This window comes from Labrus mixtus, chromosome 4 (assembly GCF_963584025.1).
Source record: "Labrus mixtus chromosome 4, fLabMix1.1, whole genome shotgun sequence".
Classification (NCBI taxonomy): Eukaryota; Metazoa; Chordata; class Actinopteri; order Labriformes; family Labridae; genus Labrus; species Labrus mixtus.
In genome coordinates, this window is record NC_083615.1 from 8,296,131 (window position 1) to 8,315,838 (window position 19,708).

Genomic DNA, 19,708 nt, shown 5'->3' on the forward strand with positions numbered 1-19,708 from the left:
AATCACTCAGTGTGAAAGATCACACATTTAAAGAGGATTGTGGTATTATGGGTGATGCAGGATGTGGTTAAAGACATTTTGGGTTGCATGAGAAACAACTGTCTGATCTTCTCAGGATCCCATGAGTAACATCATATTCTCAATGAACTTTCAATGTATGAATCCAGACTTTAGGTGACAGCCATACTAAAATGGAAAACTGAAACTGCTTTACTGATGAACATCATTGACCATCACAGGCAATTAGAGCAGTTAATATTTTATTTTATTTTTAATGGAAGTTTACACATTACACTATATGATCAAATACATTATTTTGAGACACAGACATCATATTTAAAACATCAAAAGTATCAAAGCAAAAATCAATTAAAATGTTATTTCTTTCTTAGAAAATGAACATTTGAAAGTGTAGATAAGTAGAATAATGTAAATTATGAAAGTAATGAATGGAATTTATTACATCCCTACACACACACACACACACACTGTCATCTCGACACACACATACACACACACACACACACACTGTCGCATATCTGCGATAACATTAGCCGATTCTGATAGTCACTGAATACGCTAATATCGGCCGATTAATCGGTCGGGCTCTATATCATATCATATACTGTATATCATATCATGTTAATATCATTTCAATATTTACATAGCAAAACAAAACATTTTGTCATTTGTGTTTCTTTTGGGTCTTTGGTGATTATTTAAGGGACATGGTTTCAGGATTCTCCTCATCTTTTTTCCTCTTGCTTCTTGTGCATGCCATATATGCAATCAGTACAATGAGTAAAAATGCGACGATGCAATTTCCGAAACCCTAAAAAGTAGGTAATTAACAGAGATTTTAGTTACATACAAACATCAGCATCGACATTGTCATGCATGGCTATTTCATGGACAGTGAATGCTTTATTCATCCATCTCTTACCTGAGAAAAAATGTAGAACCTGTGTGATTGATTCAGCATTGTTGTATTGTTTGCTGTATTGATCGGTTCACACCATTTCAGGTAAGTATCTTTGGTAGTAACAAACGTGCCTGGCCAGTCTGTCATTGCACAGACCAGGTATTGTCCATCCAGCAACATCAGAGCCAGCCACACAATGGGAGGGAGAAAGCTACACAAAACACTCTTATACCCACTGCAGCCGTGAATCAGCAGCATGAGTGTAGAAGCTGTGCAGGCAGGAATAAGGAAAAATGGGGCAACAAACAAACCGTTCCAAGTGGGATTACAAGGGCAAGCAAACTCCACCTCCAACATCTTCTCCACGCCGGCCAAGATGAAGCCAAAAACCACGTTCGACACAACAGGACGGTTTTCTAACTCGTTTTTGAGTCCTGCAATCAGATTCCCCTCTACTCCCATGATGATGATGGTAATCTAGAAAAATAATGCCAGATGAAAAGGGACTTTAAAGAATAAAGTCGTTATTTGAGTCTATATCAGAAGAGCAGCAGACAGCCTGTTCTCAAATGACTCACGTGGAGCATCTTGTTATACTTTAGTGAAGGTCTCACTAATAAGGAAAAGCTACTTCCTCGTGTACAAAAAACAGAGAAGTTTATACTTCAACTTGCAAGACCTTGTTTATCTGTAAAATGATGTATGAACAGGACACAAACGGTCTCTGCACATGAGACACTTTAACAAGGCAGACAAGTGCAGATAACAGACACAAATAGTTGTGTTGGGGCTTTACTGACTTGGAGGAAGTTGTGTCTGCAGAGGAAAATACTTTTTTGAACTCCTAAATTTACGATATTATTCTCATAAATTTACGAGTTTGATCTGGAAATCAAAATTTTAACGTGGCCCTAATCCTCCATTGTAGTTATAGAATAATTAAATGAATGTATAATAAAACCTATTTTGATATTATTTGTATTTATGGAATATTATAAAGGAGACCCAAGTGTTGTATTGTATATATAAACATTATATTTAATAAAACCTGGAACTAATTAGGTTAAGTTGTCACCTGATAGGATTTGTATATTAAGATTAAAAAATGACCTACCTTAAAATGAGAATACTTAGAAAAATACTCTCTGTTGTTGAGGAGGTGAAATTTTATACTTTCCCTAGCACTTTTGTCTAGCACTTCTGCTTCCCTTGTCTGTTTCTACTGAGGGAGTTTCTTCTCAACACTTTTGGTCAACCTGTCACACTTCCGTTGAACTCTCAAAGCCGTTTTTTTCAACCCAGCCCAGAAAAACATATAACCTCCATCTAAACATTATTTGAAGACGAGAATCTAAAAAGCTAACACTCTTTAAAAGATGAATCATACTTTGGAGAGCACAGAGATGTTGTCTGTAAAAATCCTGCTTTACCAAATCTCAACACAAACTCTGCATTTTGTTAGAGATGACAACATTACGAAAGTTATATAAAGTAGATATGTGCTAAGACATTTCCTGTGGCTTCTCAAGTAAACTGACATCAGTCACGTTCACACAAAAGAATCAAAAGACTGCATGATGCATGGTGTCTGCAAAAGGGAAAGTAAATAACATCAGCATTTTAAGTGTGAATTAAACTGAAAGACAGTTTTACATGGTGAGATTTTATGTAAGAAGTCAAAAAATTGTTTTTCTTAATTACACTTTCCACTGTTTGTAATTAATTATTAATTTTTTTTTCTCACAGTTGTATCCACATGAATTTTAGGGACACCATAATAATCTAATAGTCATTGTGACAAACTGGTCATAATGTTAAAGTAATATAGGCTATATGAGCATTAGCCATTAGAGAACAGCTTGATGTCTTGTCTTTATGCTATGTCCCTTGCCTGTTACTAGTTGAGGCCAGTCAACTATAGGCTCAATAAATTATTGCCTCAGCGTATTTAAACAGCAAAGGTTACACTGTGTTGTAGGTGTGAGGCCGCCATGCCATTACCCCATATATTAGTTCAAAGAGAAATAGGATTAAAAGTCTACTTAAAGCCTCAGCTCGTGTGAGGTCAGGGCTTAGTTGGCCTGTGAAGCCTCTTGACCAACTGCACCATTTAAAGCCTTGATGCATTAAGCACGATATAGCCTAGGCTACGGTTGGTCTTGAGTTGGTTAATTCTATATACAAGGGAACAGGCTGCTTGTCTATGTTTGGCTGTGAAAACTGGTGAAGCAATGTTCTGGTCAAAAGTGGACTCAATTAATGTTAGCCTATATAGGCCTATAATTGCCTCATTAGATTGCAGGTAACCATTGCAGTAGACCTACTAGGTTATGTAACCTACATTAGTCCTATATTTCACTCACAAAAGGGGGGAGGGCTAAAAAGGGCTATCTTAAACATGGGTTAATCTAGAAAATATACAATGTTTGCACGTGATGCCATTGTTTAATGCTTATCTTGAAACGCTTGAGAATAAATATTGTCCTTATCGTTTCTTTTTTGACTGTGTTTCTTTCTAATTGATTTCAGTTCTACTTGGGACGCTTCGCAGTGAAGTGTCTCAGCTGTGTGCACCATGGTCTGCACTCCCCCAACATCTCGCGAGATTTCAGATAACACGGGTTTAAAAAAGGTGGTTCCCTTACTGCACCGGGCTGACAGGCAGCAGAGAGCTGCACAGGTACCCAGCGGAAGTCCCTGCCAGTCTACCCAGCGACACTTCCCCCTTCTCTGCGCGACCCTGCTGGCGTGTCTCGAGGTGCGACCGTTCGGCGAATCCACCCCAGCATCACCGCATCCCGTTCAGGTCACCTTAGCGCTCGTCTACCGGCATTTTCCATCTCCCGTCTCCGAAGATGATACCTGGCAAACGAAGAGCTGCAGTCATGTCCTTCTCCTTGGCGGTATTTGGAGCGCTCATGCTGCAGTCCGTCTCATCCCAGAACGGTAGGAAAATGAGCTGTCCTCTCATTGGGAAAAAAAAACAAAAAACATTACGCCAATCTCACATCATGGCGAAAATTCGTTTTGTAAGGATGTCGCTTCTGCATTAGGGGCATTTTTAATGAAACCTTGCAAGACGTTTTCTGTTATTAAGAACGCTGTCATTCCGTCACGACTGTCTCTCCAGCAGCCAAGTGTCAGTAGATAATCCCCAAATGCTTCACTTAAAGAGACGCATAATAATCGAATGAAGCGCTGTTTTTTTTTTTTTTTTTGGCTTTTGAAACGAAGGGCCAATAAAACATTAATAGGCTACAATCTGTTTTCGTTGCAGGCTGAAGTGGGCCAAACGAAGGCCCGTGCGGTGTCCCTATTATGTCCTTTGAAGTAGGCTATAGAGCTGAATGCACGAGCCGTTCAATCAGCGAGGACAATTTAAGTGTTAATGTGGCTGTGGGATTGGAAAAAGGTGCATAATGGGGTAAAAAAAAAGATGTACACAGGCACACACAATCAACATGCTGGGGTTGCACAGGTATGTCAGGATGAGGCTGAGGAATTCAGGATTTAGTATCCAGCAGTGTATCCTCTCCCACTCTGTGAGATAAATCCCTGCATCACTCCAGCTCTCTGTAGCAGAGTGTAACATGTATGCAATTAGATGTAGGACCTCTGAAGATGTGCGGCTCTGTAAATAGCATCAGTCCATTTTGCTGCATGCTTCTATTTTTAGAGCAGATATGCTGCACTGGGAACCATGGCTTTAATGTCCTCTTGCAACAGTGAATCTGTTAACTCTTCGTTGAGATGCACTGCACCGCAGGACGGCATTGATTTCTCAGCACGCTTGTTCTTGTCCTAATGACCCCTCTGCTCATAAATCTCATCCCCAGCAGCAACCAGTTAAGTGCAATGTGAACCCCGTCTCAGCCGAGTGTTAGTGGGTCTATTTGGTTTCCTCTTCTTGGAAGCGTTATGTTAGAATGAGTGAGAAATTTTCAGCCTTGGCATATCGCTGGAGTTGACCATGTGTAGGAATGCATCACACATCTCCTCCTCCTCCTATACTGCACAGTGCACACCCACCCGTGACATCTCCTCTTCAATCAGCGTTCCAGCAGAAGAACCTCACAATGCTGGTTAAATGGCTGTTTATCAGACTGGTGGCTGGAAAGTGTTTACTAGTGAGTCTCAAGAAGCGAGATGGTTTCAGAGAGGTCCATAGTGTGCAGTAAATATATTTTTTACATGAATTATTATTATTATTATGCAATTAATTGTCATAATTCTAGCTGAGTCTGATATCTGCATTTGTAGTTCTTTTTGCGTACAGAAGAAATGATGAAATCATTTAAGTAGGCTATCTAATAAATGCAAACGGAGGATCCAGTTACCTCATCTGTGAATGGTTTATAGACAGTGAACATTTAGGGATAATCATTCTCGGGTCTGTTCTAATTCATGAGTAAGCAACTAGCGAAGATTTAAAGATGAACAGTCAGGGCATCATGTCAAAGATAAATAAAGAGAAACATTTTCGAAATGACAATGACCTAAAAAAAAAAAAAGACAACTCATCATACGCCTGAAATTATTGATTATTATATTATTGATTGATCCATTGATTACTTGCTTACTTTTCTGATTAAGTGTTCAGTCACCAAAAAAAATACGAATTGGAAATCAGTGCTAAAAATTATTTTGTTAACTGACTAAATGATTTCATGTCTTAATGTGTCAGTTCTCACCTGATATCACCTGTTATATTTAACATTAAATGAATCCTAACTTAAATGAATCCTAACTTTTGATTTAGCCTACTCTATAATGACTCTTTGTAAACCGCCTCTGTTACTGTCTGCCAGGCTCTGGTTCTGCATTCATTTAGCGCCACAATATGTGATGCAATAGTTTTTGGTACATTAACTGGGACAGTGGTCAGAGTTGCTTCGTGATTACACTGGTTTAAATGGATTCTGGGAGAGATCTGGAGAAAAAAGTCTGCAAGGAAACATTCATGGCGGTAATGTTAGATTGATAGTTTGACCCGCATGGAGCAGAAATAAGGATCTCTAGTCATTCTGTTGTAACAATCAAACACGTTTAAACTTTGAGGATAAAAGAAACTGTAAACAAAATATTTTAATATATGACTGAGCATTGAATATATTTAAGCCAATATCAAATAGAAATAACACCATCAAAATAATACAAAGCAAGTAGGTTATGCCATTCACAAAAAAATATTTACAATACTAATTGTCAACAATTTTTCAATTGTCAAAGGGTGAAATAGTAATTTTAGCTGAGCCATATTAAGCCATGTCACCTTTTTGTTTGAATGAATTGTGATTACGATTATGTCTCGCAGATAGATCACATTTTCGAAAAGACATGTTGATTATCGATTGTAAAAAATACTGAGAATCCATCTATCCATTCATCCATCAATTATCTATACTGCTTTCCCCGTCCGGGGGTCGTGGGGGGCTGGAGGCGAGAATACTTAGAATCATAACATTTTAGTAAGTTTCTCAGGACGATTTCTGGCCGTAATAAACAAAATGCAGTCTTTATAGTTTCATTCACACTAAAAGAGCCACACATACCAAAGCTAAAGTGACATCAGCGTGCCATGCGTGACGTGTTTCATACATGTACAGCGCACAGGCGTGCGGGGATGGCGCTTCTGGCTCAGCACTTTTGACACATCTAGAGCATCCGAGGTGACAGGGTCTGTCTCTCAGCAGTTCCATGGTTATAGCTGAGGTGTTGTTTTTCTTCAAACACGGTCATGTTATTTACTGGTACACTTGTTGTGTACACTGATTTTTTTGTTTGTTGCTGTTTTAAGAGAGGAGCGACATCAAATGTAAGCTCAGTCCACCCTATTTATATAAATGAGGGTAAAGGCATCTCCTCTCTAAACGGGACCATTAGAGCCTTTGTGAATGTTGGATCATTGCAGGACTGTTGCTTATAGTTGCATTATATTACCTAGGTGTACTTGAGCACTGTATAGGAATCTATTATAGCGTACAGTAAATGTGTTGTATTGATGAGCCAGTTGTGGGCTCTACAGCAGGTTTAAAAAAAAAAAAAAAAACGTGATTGTGATGATCGTCCTGTTCCATTGGCCGACTCCTCGCTTCCTACTCGGTTGCCGTAGAGTGCTTCTATGGAAACAGAGGGGGTCTATCACCGTGCGCCCACACACTCCCCAGAGACCTGGAGCCGTAGCTTCTATAAATCTCCTCTCAATCTCGTGTGCTCGCCACAGTGCCTATAGACCGTGCTTCTGATTATAAACCCTTCCTCCTCCTCATCCTCTCTGTGTAGCCGTGATCAATTGTTTCACCTCCATTACATTCAGTTCAGACACGGAGACATGGCCATGCAGAGAAATAATCCCCGCAGTGTGCTTGGCCTCTGCGTTCCGCTCCGATGCTTCCCTAAATAGTGTTTTAATTTCACAGATAGGATGTAACGTAAACGACAAGGTCACTTAGAGGACTTTTGGGTGTGAGCCCTGTGCGATCCAGGCAGAAATTTATATAATGTCATTAATTTGACAAAATCAAGTGAGAGCAGCTCTGACAAGGACGTCCCAATAGAATTTAATTAAAAGCGTCCTCGGAATAGCAGCAGTAACGGCGGAGGCAGATCTCACTCAGGTCGTCTCTTTCTCTGTCTTGTGCGACCAAAAAATATACCACATCCTGAAACGTTGATGTTTTCACAGCGTAAGGGTTGGGCTGCTATGTTTTCCTGTTGGAGCTACTTTCAATACCTACTTTCATAAGCTGTACAGTTTAGTGGTTTTCTATGATAGAAAAGTGAATATGTTTGTGTCTCAGCCTCCTGGTCCCCCTTTGTACAGGGATTAGAGATTTGAAACTGTGTTTGACATTATTAGATATTTCAGGGCTAAACCATGAATCAGTCAATCAAGAAAGTAGCAACAGAATCAACTGAAACAGAAAAGTTAGCTACAGCTCAATGTTTTATTTCACATTTTTTTCTTCTTCATCTTTTGTTCTAATTGATTGTCTTTCAGTGTTTTTCTTGATTATTTCATTTAATCATTTTAAGTTTCTTTACTTTTCCTGTTTAATTCATCCCTCTATTTTTTTTTTGCCTTTCCATCCTTCACCTCTTTTTCTTCATGGACATGCTGCCCCCCCCCCCCTCTCCATCCCCCCAAAAAACAAAAAAAAACACCGCCCCCACCCTCAGCGGGCTTCGTGAAATCTCCTCTCTCTGAAACCAAGCTCACAGGGGACACCTTTGAGCTGTACTGTGACGTGGTGGGAAACCCCACGCCAGAAATCCAGTGGTGGTACTCTGAGATCAACCGAGCCGATTCCTTCCGGCAGCTGTGGGACGGCGCCCGTAAGCGGCGGGTGTCCATCAACACAGCCTATGGTGCCAACGCGGTTAGCGTGTTGGGGGTCACTCGTGTGATGCTGGACGATTCCGGGACCTACGAGTGCAGAGCGAGCAATGACCCGCGGCGTAACGACCTGCACCAAAATCCAGCCACTACCTGGATCCGTGCTCAGGCCACCATAACGGTGCTACAGAGTGAGTGGTCAGTGTAGAGGATCCCCCCCCCCCCACACACACACACACACACCCAACCCACCCTGTTGGCAACCAAATTTACCAGCTCCCGTGTGATTCAGCCTCCCTCAGACCTCTCGAGAGGACCACTAGCCTTCCTCTGTTGATGCCATCCTCCCCTACAAGCTTCAGAAAACAGAGAAACCCTCATCAACTAGTCCTTAAGTTCTTCAACCCTCCGACCTGCCGAGCCCGATCTCTTTCTGCTCTGTTTCCACTCCCGCTTCTAATTATCCCCTGTAGCTCTCATCTTCTCATTTCCCTGCACTGAATATCTTTGTTTTCAGTTTACCATTGTCTTCTGATTGTTGTTTTTGTTGTCACATGTTTTATTTCTTTGTTTCAAGATTTCAAATTTTGCAGATCCAGATTTTTACCAAATATATTGTATATATGCTGCCTTTGTATAAAAGGCACAAGCTAACATTTCTGAATTTTAAACGATCAAACGCTAACCTGCAGAAAAGACTGTGTATTTTTCTAGACTAAGATTAATTATTGTGATACAGATGTATCTCCACAAACTGTCTTTCATCAAAAAACAAAAACTTAAACGCCTGTTCTCACTCTGGCAGTCAAATCTCAATACTTTTCTGCACTAACAAAAAAAGATATATGTATGAATGTAAATACACTTTGTTAATGTATCCTTTGATCAGATAGTTCCTAATGTATCGTGAGACAAAGTAACTGCTCAAAGTGTTAAGGTCAGGAGAATTTTCACAAATGGGATATTTTTATCCATGTGCGTTTATTTTCTCCTGAACAAGGAAAGTAAAAAAGGTTCCTCAGGTGTCTCACGTATAGGACGGTGCCAAATACAAATCTCCTGTTTCAGCTTATGACTCCGATTGAGATGTTTACTGCTGGCTGCATGTGCAAACAAGATGTAGATAATCAGGATTAAGCAGAATACAACACTCCAATCAAGGTCTTCATGGTTTAAAAGCTAATCCATGTGGGGATTTTTCACAGGTTGACTTTAAATGAGGTAAAAGTATTTTAAATCGAACCTTTTCCCTCTTCAAAGAACAGTCGAGAAAGTTGCTAATTGAACCTTAACTTAGTGTCATTCTCACTGTCTCCAATCAGGAATACGTTAAACAATTGACTCTTTTGTGTTAGACTCAGGTATACATTGATATAAATTAGCTCCTTCTCACAGAAATTTAGGCTCAACTATCACATTATTCTTACTGAAATGCACCCTGGGAGCTGTAGTTGACCTCTCTACTTACCTCTTCTATGGACATGGTCTTATACTCTTCTTACTTGTATTAATTTTTATTATCAAGGCCATGATATTTTCTAATGCAGTGTCTCATCTTTGGTACTGATAATTCAGCTGAGAGAGTTTCATCTCCCTGCCAGAGCTTTGGAACTGTTTCTACTTCTACCTCCAGCTAATGATGCAGAGGATGACTTCTACTTAAGGAAGCCCTAATTCCTAAAATAATTCCTCCCACTTTGCAGTGCTGTTCCTGCTCTATATTGTATAAAGTGTGTTGGCTGTGGTGTCTGTCTGAACCCTTCGTGTGTTGGTGTTTACATCTCCCCCCCTCCCCCCCTCCACACACCCCCGCCTACGAGTTCCAGCAAGCATCACTTGTGCTGGCGCTGATGTGTGTCTCTCTTACAGAGCCGTCAATCACCGCCTCTGAACAAACCACACTTCCCCTCCTGGAAGGCGACTCTTTCACACTGCAGTGCAACCTGACCAGCGCCCACAGCGTCCACCAGGAGAGCTACTGGATGAAGAACGGGGAGGAGATCCCGGAAACGCGCGGCCCAAACAGGAACACGGAGTACAAGTGGGAGTCTGCATAACACTTCTCTAAATGTTCACGTGTGTGCATGCTAATAACAGAGTTCAGCAGCCTGTTGGGTGTTCATGAGATGTTTTTGCTGTGCAGGGTGAAAAGACCAAGAGGAGACGATGCCGGAGTGTACATGTGTGTCTACACCTTCGAGATGACTCCTCCAGCCAACGCGACCATCGAGGTTAAATGTAGGTGTTGATTTGTGAGCTGCAGGCTTTTTTTTTTTTTTTTGTCATTTTCAAGGCCTTGTTGGATATAATAAATGTGGCCAGAGTGGCCTTGAGCACCAGCAGCCCTGTCATGTGAGGACTTGTGATTTCAAATGGCTCTGCTGGCTGCTCAGGGGCAGTCAGCGCCCTTGACACCTCCATCTAAGCAATGCCCGGCTCAGTGGTAGCAGATGGTGTCTTGTTTGTCTGATGGCAAAGGGATTATGTCTCAACGGTAAAATCTGCTCTGCCTTTCTGCTGTCACATGCAACGCCATTTGGATTTTGTGACAGTTTTGCTTTGATTTTTATGGGGCATTTCTGATCGTCTGGACGAAACAAAGATTTACTGCCTGAATAAAAATAGTCATATAGACAAAACACAGACTAAAGCTGGCTGCTGTATTAAATTTCATCCCAAGTTTCAGATACAAATGATAAAATATCATTTATAAAATGTGACTTCAGTTCACACAGAAGACAAATGTCCTCAGTCATTGATATTAACCTTCAATGGAATTAACCTTATTTAAAAAAAAAAAATGTTTAAAAAAAAAAAAAAAAAAATTAACTCCCGTGTATTTTATTAACGAATGAATCTTTTCAGTAATTTTACGAGACAAAATATCCAGCATTATATAGGCCTACTTGATTTTCTTTTTCATGAATATTAGTAATTGAAGAGGGGGGCGTTTGAAGGTTGTTGGAAGGACAAAAGGTGGAATTTCAGGACATCCCATATTACTCTCTGGATTTAAGAAGTTAAGTCTATAGAATTCAATCTTTAAATATTAAGATTGTTTTTACTATTTACTATTGTTTAAATAATCAGCAGATGAATTAATATTCCTGCAGCTGTAATTCCAGTTTGACTTTATTTTATCTTCCTAAATCCTAAAAGAGATTTTTGGGTCATGTAGTCAAATATTGACCCCTGGAAATGGCCAAAAATACACAATGTTTGACCATTAACTTTGACATATTTTAAGGTGTATTTTTTGGGGGGCTTTTTATGCCTTTATTCAGAGATAGGACAGAGGAGGGAGAGAGTGGGGAATGACATGTGGGAAAGGAGCCACATATCAGACTTGAACCCAGGCCGCCTGCTTGAAGGACTCCAGCCTCCTTACTACTAACCACTCCTCCTCATCAATGTTCATTTTAAACTATAATTCCTGTTAAGTTAACTATATGGGCCCAAGAGGCTTTTCTGTACATCTAGGCAAGGTACATTTGCCTACCAAATCTCATAATCCTAGATTCAACGTGCTTATTATTGTACATTTTATAGGAGGCGCCACTGAGCTAGTTTGACAAACCCACAGACAAAACCCAACTCAAACATCTACATTCACCTCCCTCCACCCCGGGGGGGCCGTGTCTGGCAAATTTTGTGCCTATAAGTATTTAAAGGCCCTGAAAATACTTCCTGTTTCATGTCAAACAAATCACCGCCATGGCAACAGCGTTAAAATGTATATCCCCTCGTGCACATAAGACCTGTTGCTATCTTTGTGAGTTTCTTGAATGTGTTCTAACAATTGACCTCTGTTATTTTGTTGTTCTGTTTCAGCTGCTCCTGACATCACGGGCCACAAGCGTAGTGAGAATAAGAATGAGGGTCAGCGTGCTATACTCTACTGCAAGTCTGTAGGCTACCCTCACCCTGTGTGGACCTGGCGCAAATTCGAAAATGGCGTTTATAGGGTATGTGAAATGATTATCCACTCTCCAGTCACTTGATAAGAATTCCATTTACATCTGAATACAATCCAATGCAACAGATCTTCTGCAAATTCTACATGTCTTAAGTCGAGGTGATAGTGCATAATAGTGAAATGTGTTTGTTATAGTCTTCCCTTGTGATAGAAGTCATGGTAAATGGACTTGAGCTTGTACAGCGCTTTTCTAGTCTTCTGTCTACCCAAAGCTTTTTTTACCCTGCAGGTCACACCTACCTGTTCACACACTGTTAGCAGAGGTTGATATGTGAAGTGACCATCAGAAGGAACTGATGCTAGAATACACATTCATACGCAGCGGGAGCAACTTGGGGTTAAGTGTCTTGCCCAAGGACACGTCGGACATGTGGCTGCAGGAGCTGGGGATTGAACTCCCAGCCTTCCAGTTGAGACTGTACCACTGATCCACAGCCGTCCCACCTAAGTAGATTAGGTGGACCAAAAATGAGAAACATCTCAATGTTATTACACTTATATACACTTTGTTTCCTGAGAGGACAAAGATTCACCCCAGTCCAGTTCCACCCCAGTGTAATCTATAATTCCTATGACACTCACATTTCACTTAGTGCAGTGTCAATCAAAACTTACCTAATGTAAAGGTAGACTTTAATGTCTGGGCTTTGAATTGCACGACTATTTAATGATGAGTTGTCTCTGAGTTTACATGTCATTTGCATGTTGACTAGTTTTTTGCTGTAACATCTAAATTCAGTTTTTAGATCATCTTTGTAGCATACTTAGACCCTAAAGCCTGGACTATCAAATCACAGTTCTTTCTGTAAAGGAATGAAAATCAACAGGAGACTGACCACAGACAACAGGAGGTCGAGTTTTCTTGGTTATATCACACTTGTAGGTGGCCACACCCCCAAAGACACAGGAAGTACTCTGGCTTTTTGTGCTCTGTATCTGGACTTTCTGGAGTCTTCCTTTTATACAAACTCACACTGACATCTGTAGGTTTACATCACTTCTTCTCTGATACCGTTATGAACCCTGTCCATAAAGGAAACTGAGACAAGCATGAGTCGATCTAATAGCACTCAAGAAATGTATAAAGATGTCAGTAGCATGAACTCTGTCATTTGAATGTCCTGGTTTGTGGTAATACATGTATACATATTTTCCTGTAAAGACTGATATTTAAGTTCAATGATACTTTCCGATAAGAAAATAACTAAAGCCACCTGTAGCCTGTATCTTGTTATTGCTGCTTTTTCTTACCTAAGTTTAGTACACCTGTACACAAACAATCCACTTATCATCAACTAACTGCCAAGCGGAGGGGAAACATTGAGCTAAAGAGGCTAAAATCCACTTTAGCTTCAGCTGCCATTTTTTCTAAAGCTGCATTCTTATCTGCTCGTCTCGTGGATGCTGTAGCCTACAACACTATTACTGTAAATACTGAATGTAAAGGGAGCGGTTCGTTCATTCAGGTTTTTCACATCAGCACATAAAATAATATATTAAAAAAACTAGAAACTAAATGAATACAGTTTTAAGAAAGAGGAAGTAAATAAAACAAAATGGAAAATTGTGAATATGATTATATCATAATGTTGAACTGAAATAAATAAAACCTAAAAAAAAGAGTGTAAAAAACAAACAAACAGATAGGTCATATTCAAACTGGAGAAAGTGATTTTGTTTAGCCAGCTTCTCTCTTCTACCTCGGTAGGAAGTTGACAACACCACTGGCCGCTTCTTCGTCAGCAGCAGAGACAATTACACCGAGCTCCACATCGTGGACCTGGACATTGGTTTGGACCCGGGCGAGTACAGCTGCAACGCCACCAACATGATCGGCTCCCGCGAGGAGAAGTCTGTGCTGAGGGTCCGCAGCCACCTGGCCCCCTTATGGCCTCTCCTGGGGGTTTTGGCTGAGATCATCATCCTGGTCATCATCATAGTGGTTTATGAGAAGCGCAAGAAGCCCGACGATTTACAAGACGGTGAGTCACCGGCGTTATATTATCCTACTGTTTGTAATGTATAATGAGGGGAAGGTGTTATTAATGTTCAGTCTGCAACTCTTTCTGTGGGGTCTTTCTGCGTCCACAAACTATGTCATCGAGACGCCTGTGACACGCTCTAGTCGCTGTGTGCTGAAGTCATTCCTTTGCCACAGACACCAGCAGGGTCACATGACACTGTTGACGGGTCTGCATTCAATAATTCAGCCTGCTCTTGTTGACCCAACATGCAGACACTGTTGCAGAAGGTTGCACCTTGTCAGGACCATTTCATACATTTAATATTAATTAGAAATATGATACTGTAGTGTTGTGCAGGTGGACAGCTTCAATTATGAATGGCTTTCCAGGGACCTCATGCTGTCCCCAAAGCTGCAGCAGCAACCTAAACCACGAGACACTCTTTCAGCTCTATAACCTGCGCATGCCATCTTGGGGGGGGGGGGGGGGGTTTCTAATACTTCTGAGTACTTCATTTTCAGGGGGGGCTAGCTGTGTCATAAATAATGCATTAATGATATTTGGACGACCTTTCCTTTCAAACAGAATTTAGATGTTGTCTCGTGCTGATTAGATGCAGCGTGCAGCGGATGACTGACAGCTCGGAGCTGTCAGTGACACTGCACGGCGACAAATAGTCATCACGGTTCAATCAATGATCAGAAATGAAGTGTTGCAGATTTTTTAGACGTGTTTGGGTCACCTTGAGAATCCTCACAGTCTCACAAAATGGATGTGGACTGCGTGAGTCATGCAGCAAATTCTCGCATGAAATCTTAATAATTTATTATTTACTTGCATTTCCTATAAATTAGGCTCACTCTGGCTGTTGAATATTTTACAAGATTGTTGTAATATCTCCCCTCCTCCCCTTCCCCTGCCCCCCCCCCCCCCTTTAATTGCATAACCTAAACCGTGTTTGTGGTAAGTTTTGAGTCTCGGCATGCGTCATGAATTTCAATAAGCATTCAGCCTCATCGTGTTCCAAATCACAGCACAGCACGCACTTCTGTTAGGCAACGTTAGCGTGAAATGCAGTTGAGGATTTTCTGTGAATTTAAAAGCAGTGACTCCATATATTTGCATAACACACAAGCTTTTAAAAATGGCATGCAAAGAAGTGTAAAGGATGTTTGTGTTGTTGAATCATTTCTGCAGTCAGTGTTTGCGTCAGTGACTTTCATACCTTCAGTAGTGGGCTGATATTAACCGAGCTGCTTCTCACTAAGCTCTCTGAGTGAACAGCTGTTCTTTGTGAGCACTGCATGACAACAGTCTTTTTTTTTTTTTTTACCCTAATTCTGTCTGTATGTAAAGTACTCACTTGCTCATGCATTTTTAAAAATCTGTGTTGTGCTGCACTTGACTGCATTCAGTGTAAATGTGAATGACTTTATGAGATGTTGTTTCTGCAGCATGTTTTTTGTTTTTTGTTTTTGATGCGTCTGTTTTCATCCCATGTCACAGTTTACCTTTGGGGTCAAACATGAAACATAGAACTGATCCAAAACATGACGTTTGTCACAGCTGCTCTTCCATGTTTCTACTATTGATGCTTTCTGATTAAAAAAAAAAAAAAAAGAAAAAAAAGAAACTCTTATCACTTCATCCACGTGTGCAACTTCCTGCGATAATTTCATTTTTCTGATGTTTCTCCACATTTTCCCTTGTTGCCTCAGATGATGACCCAGCAGGACCTGTGTAAGTATCACCATCGTATCTTCATTACACTATCTCTAGTGTCTAAAACTAATGTTTTAGTTTTTATTGTAGCTTATCAACATGTCTCCACTCCTCCAGTCCTCACTGTCTTTAGAGCTCAGTTCTCCTCAAAATCTGGGTCACAAACAACCGGGAGCGTCATGTGTTGGAGTTTTGCTGCATTTTCCATGTATCAAAGAGAAAGTCAAAGTCAAATTAAGGCCGTTTTTTATTTTTGGTGTATGAGACAAGCATCCAGCTGAACTGTCCCACCTATGATGCTCTTAGACTCTAAAAGGATATCTTTAACTTTGAACTCATCATCAGTCATAATCAGTACTGAAGGTGTAATACATGGTTTACATAATATGTATAATAAGGGATGGAGGTTAAAACTTTTGCTGCTAATACTAAAACACTCTGATTTAAAACAAATCAATGCTTTTTCCATCCCACAGTGTCGTACACAATGAAGTCAGAGCCAACAAATGATCTGTTATAATTTCATTATAACCTAACAGAAGAGACCATGTAGTGTTTTGTCAATAACTGTTACTCCTACTTGTCTATAAACACTCAAGTGAATATAAAACATCTTTAGAAGAGAAGTTGGAGGAAGATTCTGTCCTTAAAGCTGCTTACAAACTTAAAACCCTCTGTGTATAAAGACAGAGTGAGGGCCTTAGCAATGTATTTTTTTGATATAAAAAACAAAAGACCAGTTCAGGAAGTGTAACTGGACCCTGATCTGGTGTACCTCCTCCAAAGTCAAACAACAGAATATGTGTCAGAGTAATGAGCTGTTTAGTTTCCACTAGAAGTGAAATGATAATTGTCACTATTGATCAGTAGAGACTTCCCCTGCTAACACTGATCATCTAATCAGAGATGTACTTACTGTGTGTGTGGAACCAGTGAAGTTACCTTTTTTTTCTATGTTAAATTCTGTCTTAGTATAAAAAATGCTTAAAGTTATTCTTCAAGTTGATGATTTTAAAATCTGTAAACTATTGACAACCAAAGGTTTCAATAGGATTGTATTTGATAAATCTTTGAACACTTATAATCTAATCCCTCATTTGGTTAGATAGTTGAGCACTTATAAGCACATTTTAAAAATGTGCGCTGTGAACTGATGTGGTGTTTTCTGTCTCGTTTAAGGAAAACTAATTCAACCAACAACCACAAGGACAAGAACCTCCGCCAGAGGAACACAAACTGAGCAGCCTGTCTGCTGAGTAAGTCTTCAATTATTCAGAGGGATTTGTTGATAAATGTGTTACACGCCAGTTGCCACAAATTATAAATGACCCGACTTATGGAATTGTATCAGTGAAAGCTTTAGAGCGTCAGCATGAGAAGGCCGTGAGACTGAAAAACTTTGCTTTTCTCTGCAGGTTTCATCCAACAATGACCACATGAAGGTAAACAAGAAGGGAATCCATAGCCGTTTTTTCAAAGGATTTATCTGCAGTTTAAAGTATGGGTGTGAAGGAGTCGAGTGAGGCATGCCTTATGATTTTGATGTGTGAGGGTGCGAGGTCAGGAGGTACGCTAATGTTAACATTATAACCATTGTTGCTGCATGCAGGTGTTGATGTTTATGATTTTGACATTTATCCAATGATTTGACATTTCTACTACTTCTAAAATAATGCATGCAAGATGTTGACCTTCTGTTTGAAGGCAGAGATGTTTTTTTTTTCTTTCTTGGTTTGTTTTTTTTGGGGGGTTGCTCTTTCCTCTTGAGAGCAGCTTCATGTAGATAATTTTCTGTGCAAAAACAAAACTCAGCAATGTAAAAGAAAATGCCACCCTAATCTGGTATGACAGTCGTGTATAGTTTTATCATTCTGCTGCATACCATTTTATAAGTTTATCATTTGATCTGACTATATCTATTCTATTTAAGGGCTTTGCAATGTCCCTCTAATAAGTTTGGTTAAGGTTGACCTTACTGTATGTACTGTATGTGTTAAATCACTGTAACAATGTATCAGATCACCTATGATATCAAGACTAAGACTATTCATATAATATGATGCACTTCAATGTTGAGAATAACAAACAACTGTATAAAGCTACTTTAGGAGATCTGTACTAATCATTTGAACATGTTGTTTAATAATTATGTGTATTGTACAGCATGGCTATTATCCTATGCAACTATTATCCATATCAGTATATTGAAAATCATTGCAGCTTTTGATTTCTATGTGACAAAGCTTTAAACTAGTAGGATCACGGTAGAGCGCTGACGGCATACATACTGCACAGCTGCATGAATTCTCTCCAGCTGACATGGGAGGCGGAGAAAAAGGCGCCCACGTCAGGACTGACACATGTGAAGCAATTGCAAGATCGCGACTCATTTTTAAGAATAAAAATCTGGAAAAAGAGAGTGTGCCTTTTGAGTTGATTTATTTGAAAACACACGTTGACTTGTGCAGTGCACTTGCAGTTGACAAGTGAAGCTTGTGGAGAACAGCACCATCTAGTGACATTTTGAGTGACTTACAGCCTCCACATTTAACATGATGATGGACATAAAACGTCAGAGCGTCAAGGACAAACTAACATTGATTTTTTATCTCTTCTCTTTATGAGCAAAGGTCCCGAAACTGTCAGAACAAAAGAAAACAGAAGCATCGTGTGGCTCTTTCACCATCTGGAAAGGACTATCAGATAAAAACAACCTGAAAAGCAAACGTGTGTTCATTTACAGCCTTAAGAGAGAATAATCTGATAACAGCAGTTCTGAGAACTATAGTTACAAAAGAGCTGTTCAAAGAAGTAGGGAGCTAATTATTTAAAAAACTGAAACAAAAAAGTGCCAAAGTATGGAGCTCAAGAAGTGACATGGATATGCTTTTTTTTCCCACCACATGGATTTTCTATTGATTTAGTTATACGCACGAGTGTCTTATTTGTATTTTGTGTACCTGTAAATTACAAGAGTGTTTCAGTAATTTGCAACCTGGTTCTAATTTAAAGAAATTAAACTAACATAGACCATGTTCCGACAGTGGCCATGATGCCTTGACGTCACGCTCAGGGTGGGTTGTTGTGTCTTATTCTCCAGGTTTAAGTCGTGTTAATCTTGTGGATCTGAGCAAGTGTTTTCATTTCATAGCTTCACGATGTATGAGGAGGTACACGAGCCAACTTATGAGTTGAAAAACATTGAATATAACCTGTTAGCTACCCTTAACCTCAGTGGCGATTCTAGAGTCTGTTGGGCCCCTATAGGCAAAAATCATTTGGGGGGCCCTTCCAACCAGCGTTCATCGCCGTCATGTCTGCCAGTGTCCCGATGCTTACTCCTCTTCCCTTTTTTTTTTTCTCTACTATAAACGGATAGTTCCTCTACATCATCATAAAAAATGACTTTCATTGACAGACTTTGATTTTCACAGCAGTAATGCGTGCAACGAGAGTGAGTGCTGACACATGGGGCCCCCTTAGGGAGGTTTCCTACTGTCATTGCAAAATTTGCACATTTTGGGCCACAGCTTTGGTTAGAAATGTTCAGCCCTCAGGGGCCCCCCGGACTGGTCTGGGGCCCCAAGCAGTTGCCTGCCTTGCCTATTGACAACCTATTGTACACGTATGATGTGGGCTTTAAGAACTAAACATAGGAAACATATTCATGTCTACAATATTAGCAATGACGACTGGATATGATCTGTGAAGATTTTGTAGGCTTGAAGGTCATGTGCATTTCTTTTTACATTGAGCGATCATTTATTGCTTCAGAAAGAGTTTTTAGA

General features: G+C 40.1%; 1 protein-coding gene and 2 long non-coding RNA genes across 5 annotated transcripts; 1 reads left to right on the forward strand and 2 right to left on the reverse strand.

Annotated features, from left to right (window-relative positions):
• Positions 1–243: 243 nt before the first annotated feature.
• Positions 244–2,424, reverse strand: LOC132972645 (uncharacterized). 2 transcript variants are annotated; one of them, XR_009672927.1, is made up of 4 exons: positions 2,037–2,424; positions 944–1,399; positions 530–832; positions 244–495 (listed from the first exon to the last, which is right to left on the reverse strand). It is a non-coding gene; the product is annotated as an uncharacterized LOC132972645 (long non-coding RNA). The 2 variants fall into 2 exon arrangements; XR_009672926.1 differs by having other exon boundaries at positions 244–467; positions 502–832; positions 2,037–2,422.
• A 1,287-nt stretch (positions 2,425–3,711) lies between these two features.
• LOC132972644 (neuroplastin-like) lies at positions 3,712–18,339 on the forward strand. Of its 2 annotated transcripts, XM_061035629.1 has the most exons (9): positions 3,712–3,868; positions 8,102–8,449; positions 10,128–10,299; positions 10,402–10,496; positions 12,090–12,223; positions 13,943–14,216; positions 15,917–15,938; positions 17,100–17,176; positions 17,336–18,339. In XM_061035629.1, exons 1-8 carry the CDS (start codon positions 3,778–3,780, stop codon positions 17,158–17,160), a joined length of 1,197 nt encoding a protein of 398 aa, XP_060891612.1. In that variant the 5' UTR covers positions 3,712–3,777; the 3' UTR covers positions 17,161–17,176; positions 17,336–18,339. The 2 variants fall into 2 exon arrangements, with proteins under 2 accessions (XP_060891612.1, XP_060891613.1); XM_061035630.1 differs by lacking the exon at positions 8,102–8,449 and having other exon boundaries at positions 3,715–3,868.
• On the reverse strand, positions 15,999–16,485 carry LOC132972646 (uncharacterized). The gene is made up of 2 exons (XR_009672928.1): positions 16,356–16,485; positions 15,999–16,229 (listed from the first exon to the last, which is right to left on the reverse strand). It is a non-coding gene; the product is annotated as an uncharacterized LOC132972646 (long non-coding RNA).
• Positions 18,340–19,708: the final 1,369 nt, after the last annotated feature.

Coding starts and splice junctions, on each gene's coding strand:
- LOC132972644 (XM_061035629.1), top strand. CDS start 3,778: ATGATACCTGGCAAACGAAGAGCTGCAGTCATGTCCTTCTCCTTGGCG. Junction 8,450..10,127: donor CACCATAACGGTGCTACAGA/GTGAGTGGTCAG, acceptor TCTCTCTTACAG/AGCCGTCAATCACCGCCTCT. Junction 12,224..13,942: donor TCGAAAATGGCGTTTATAGG/GTATGTGAAATG, acceptor CTACCTCGGTAG/GAAGTTGACAACACCACTGG.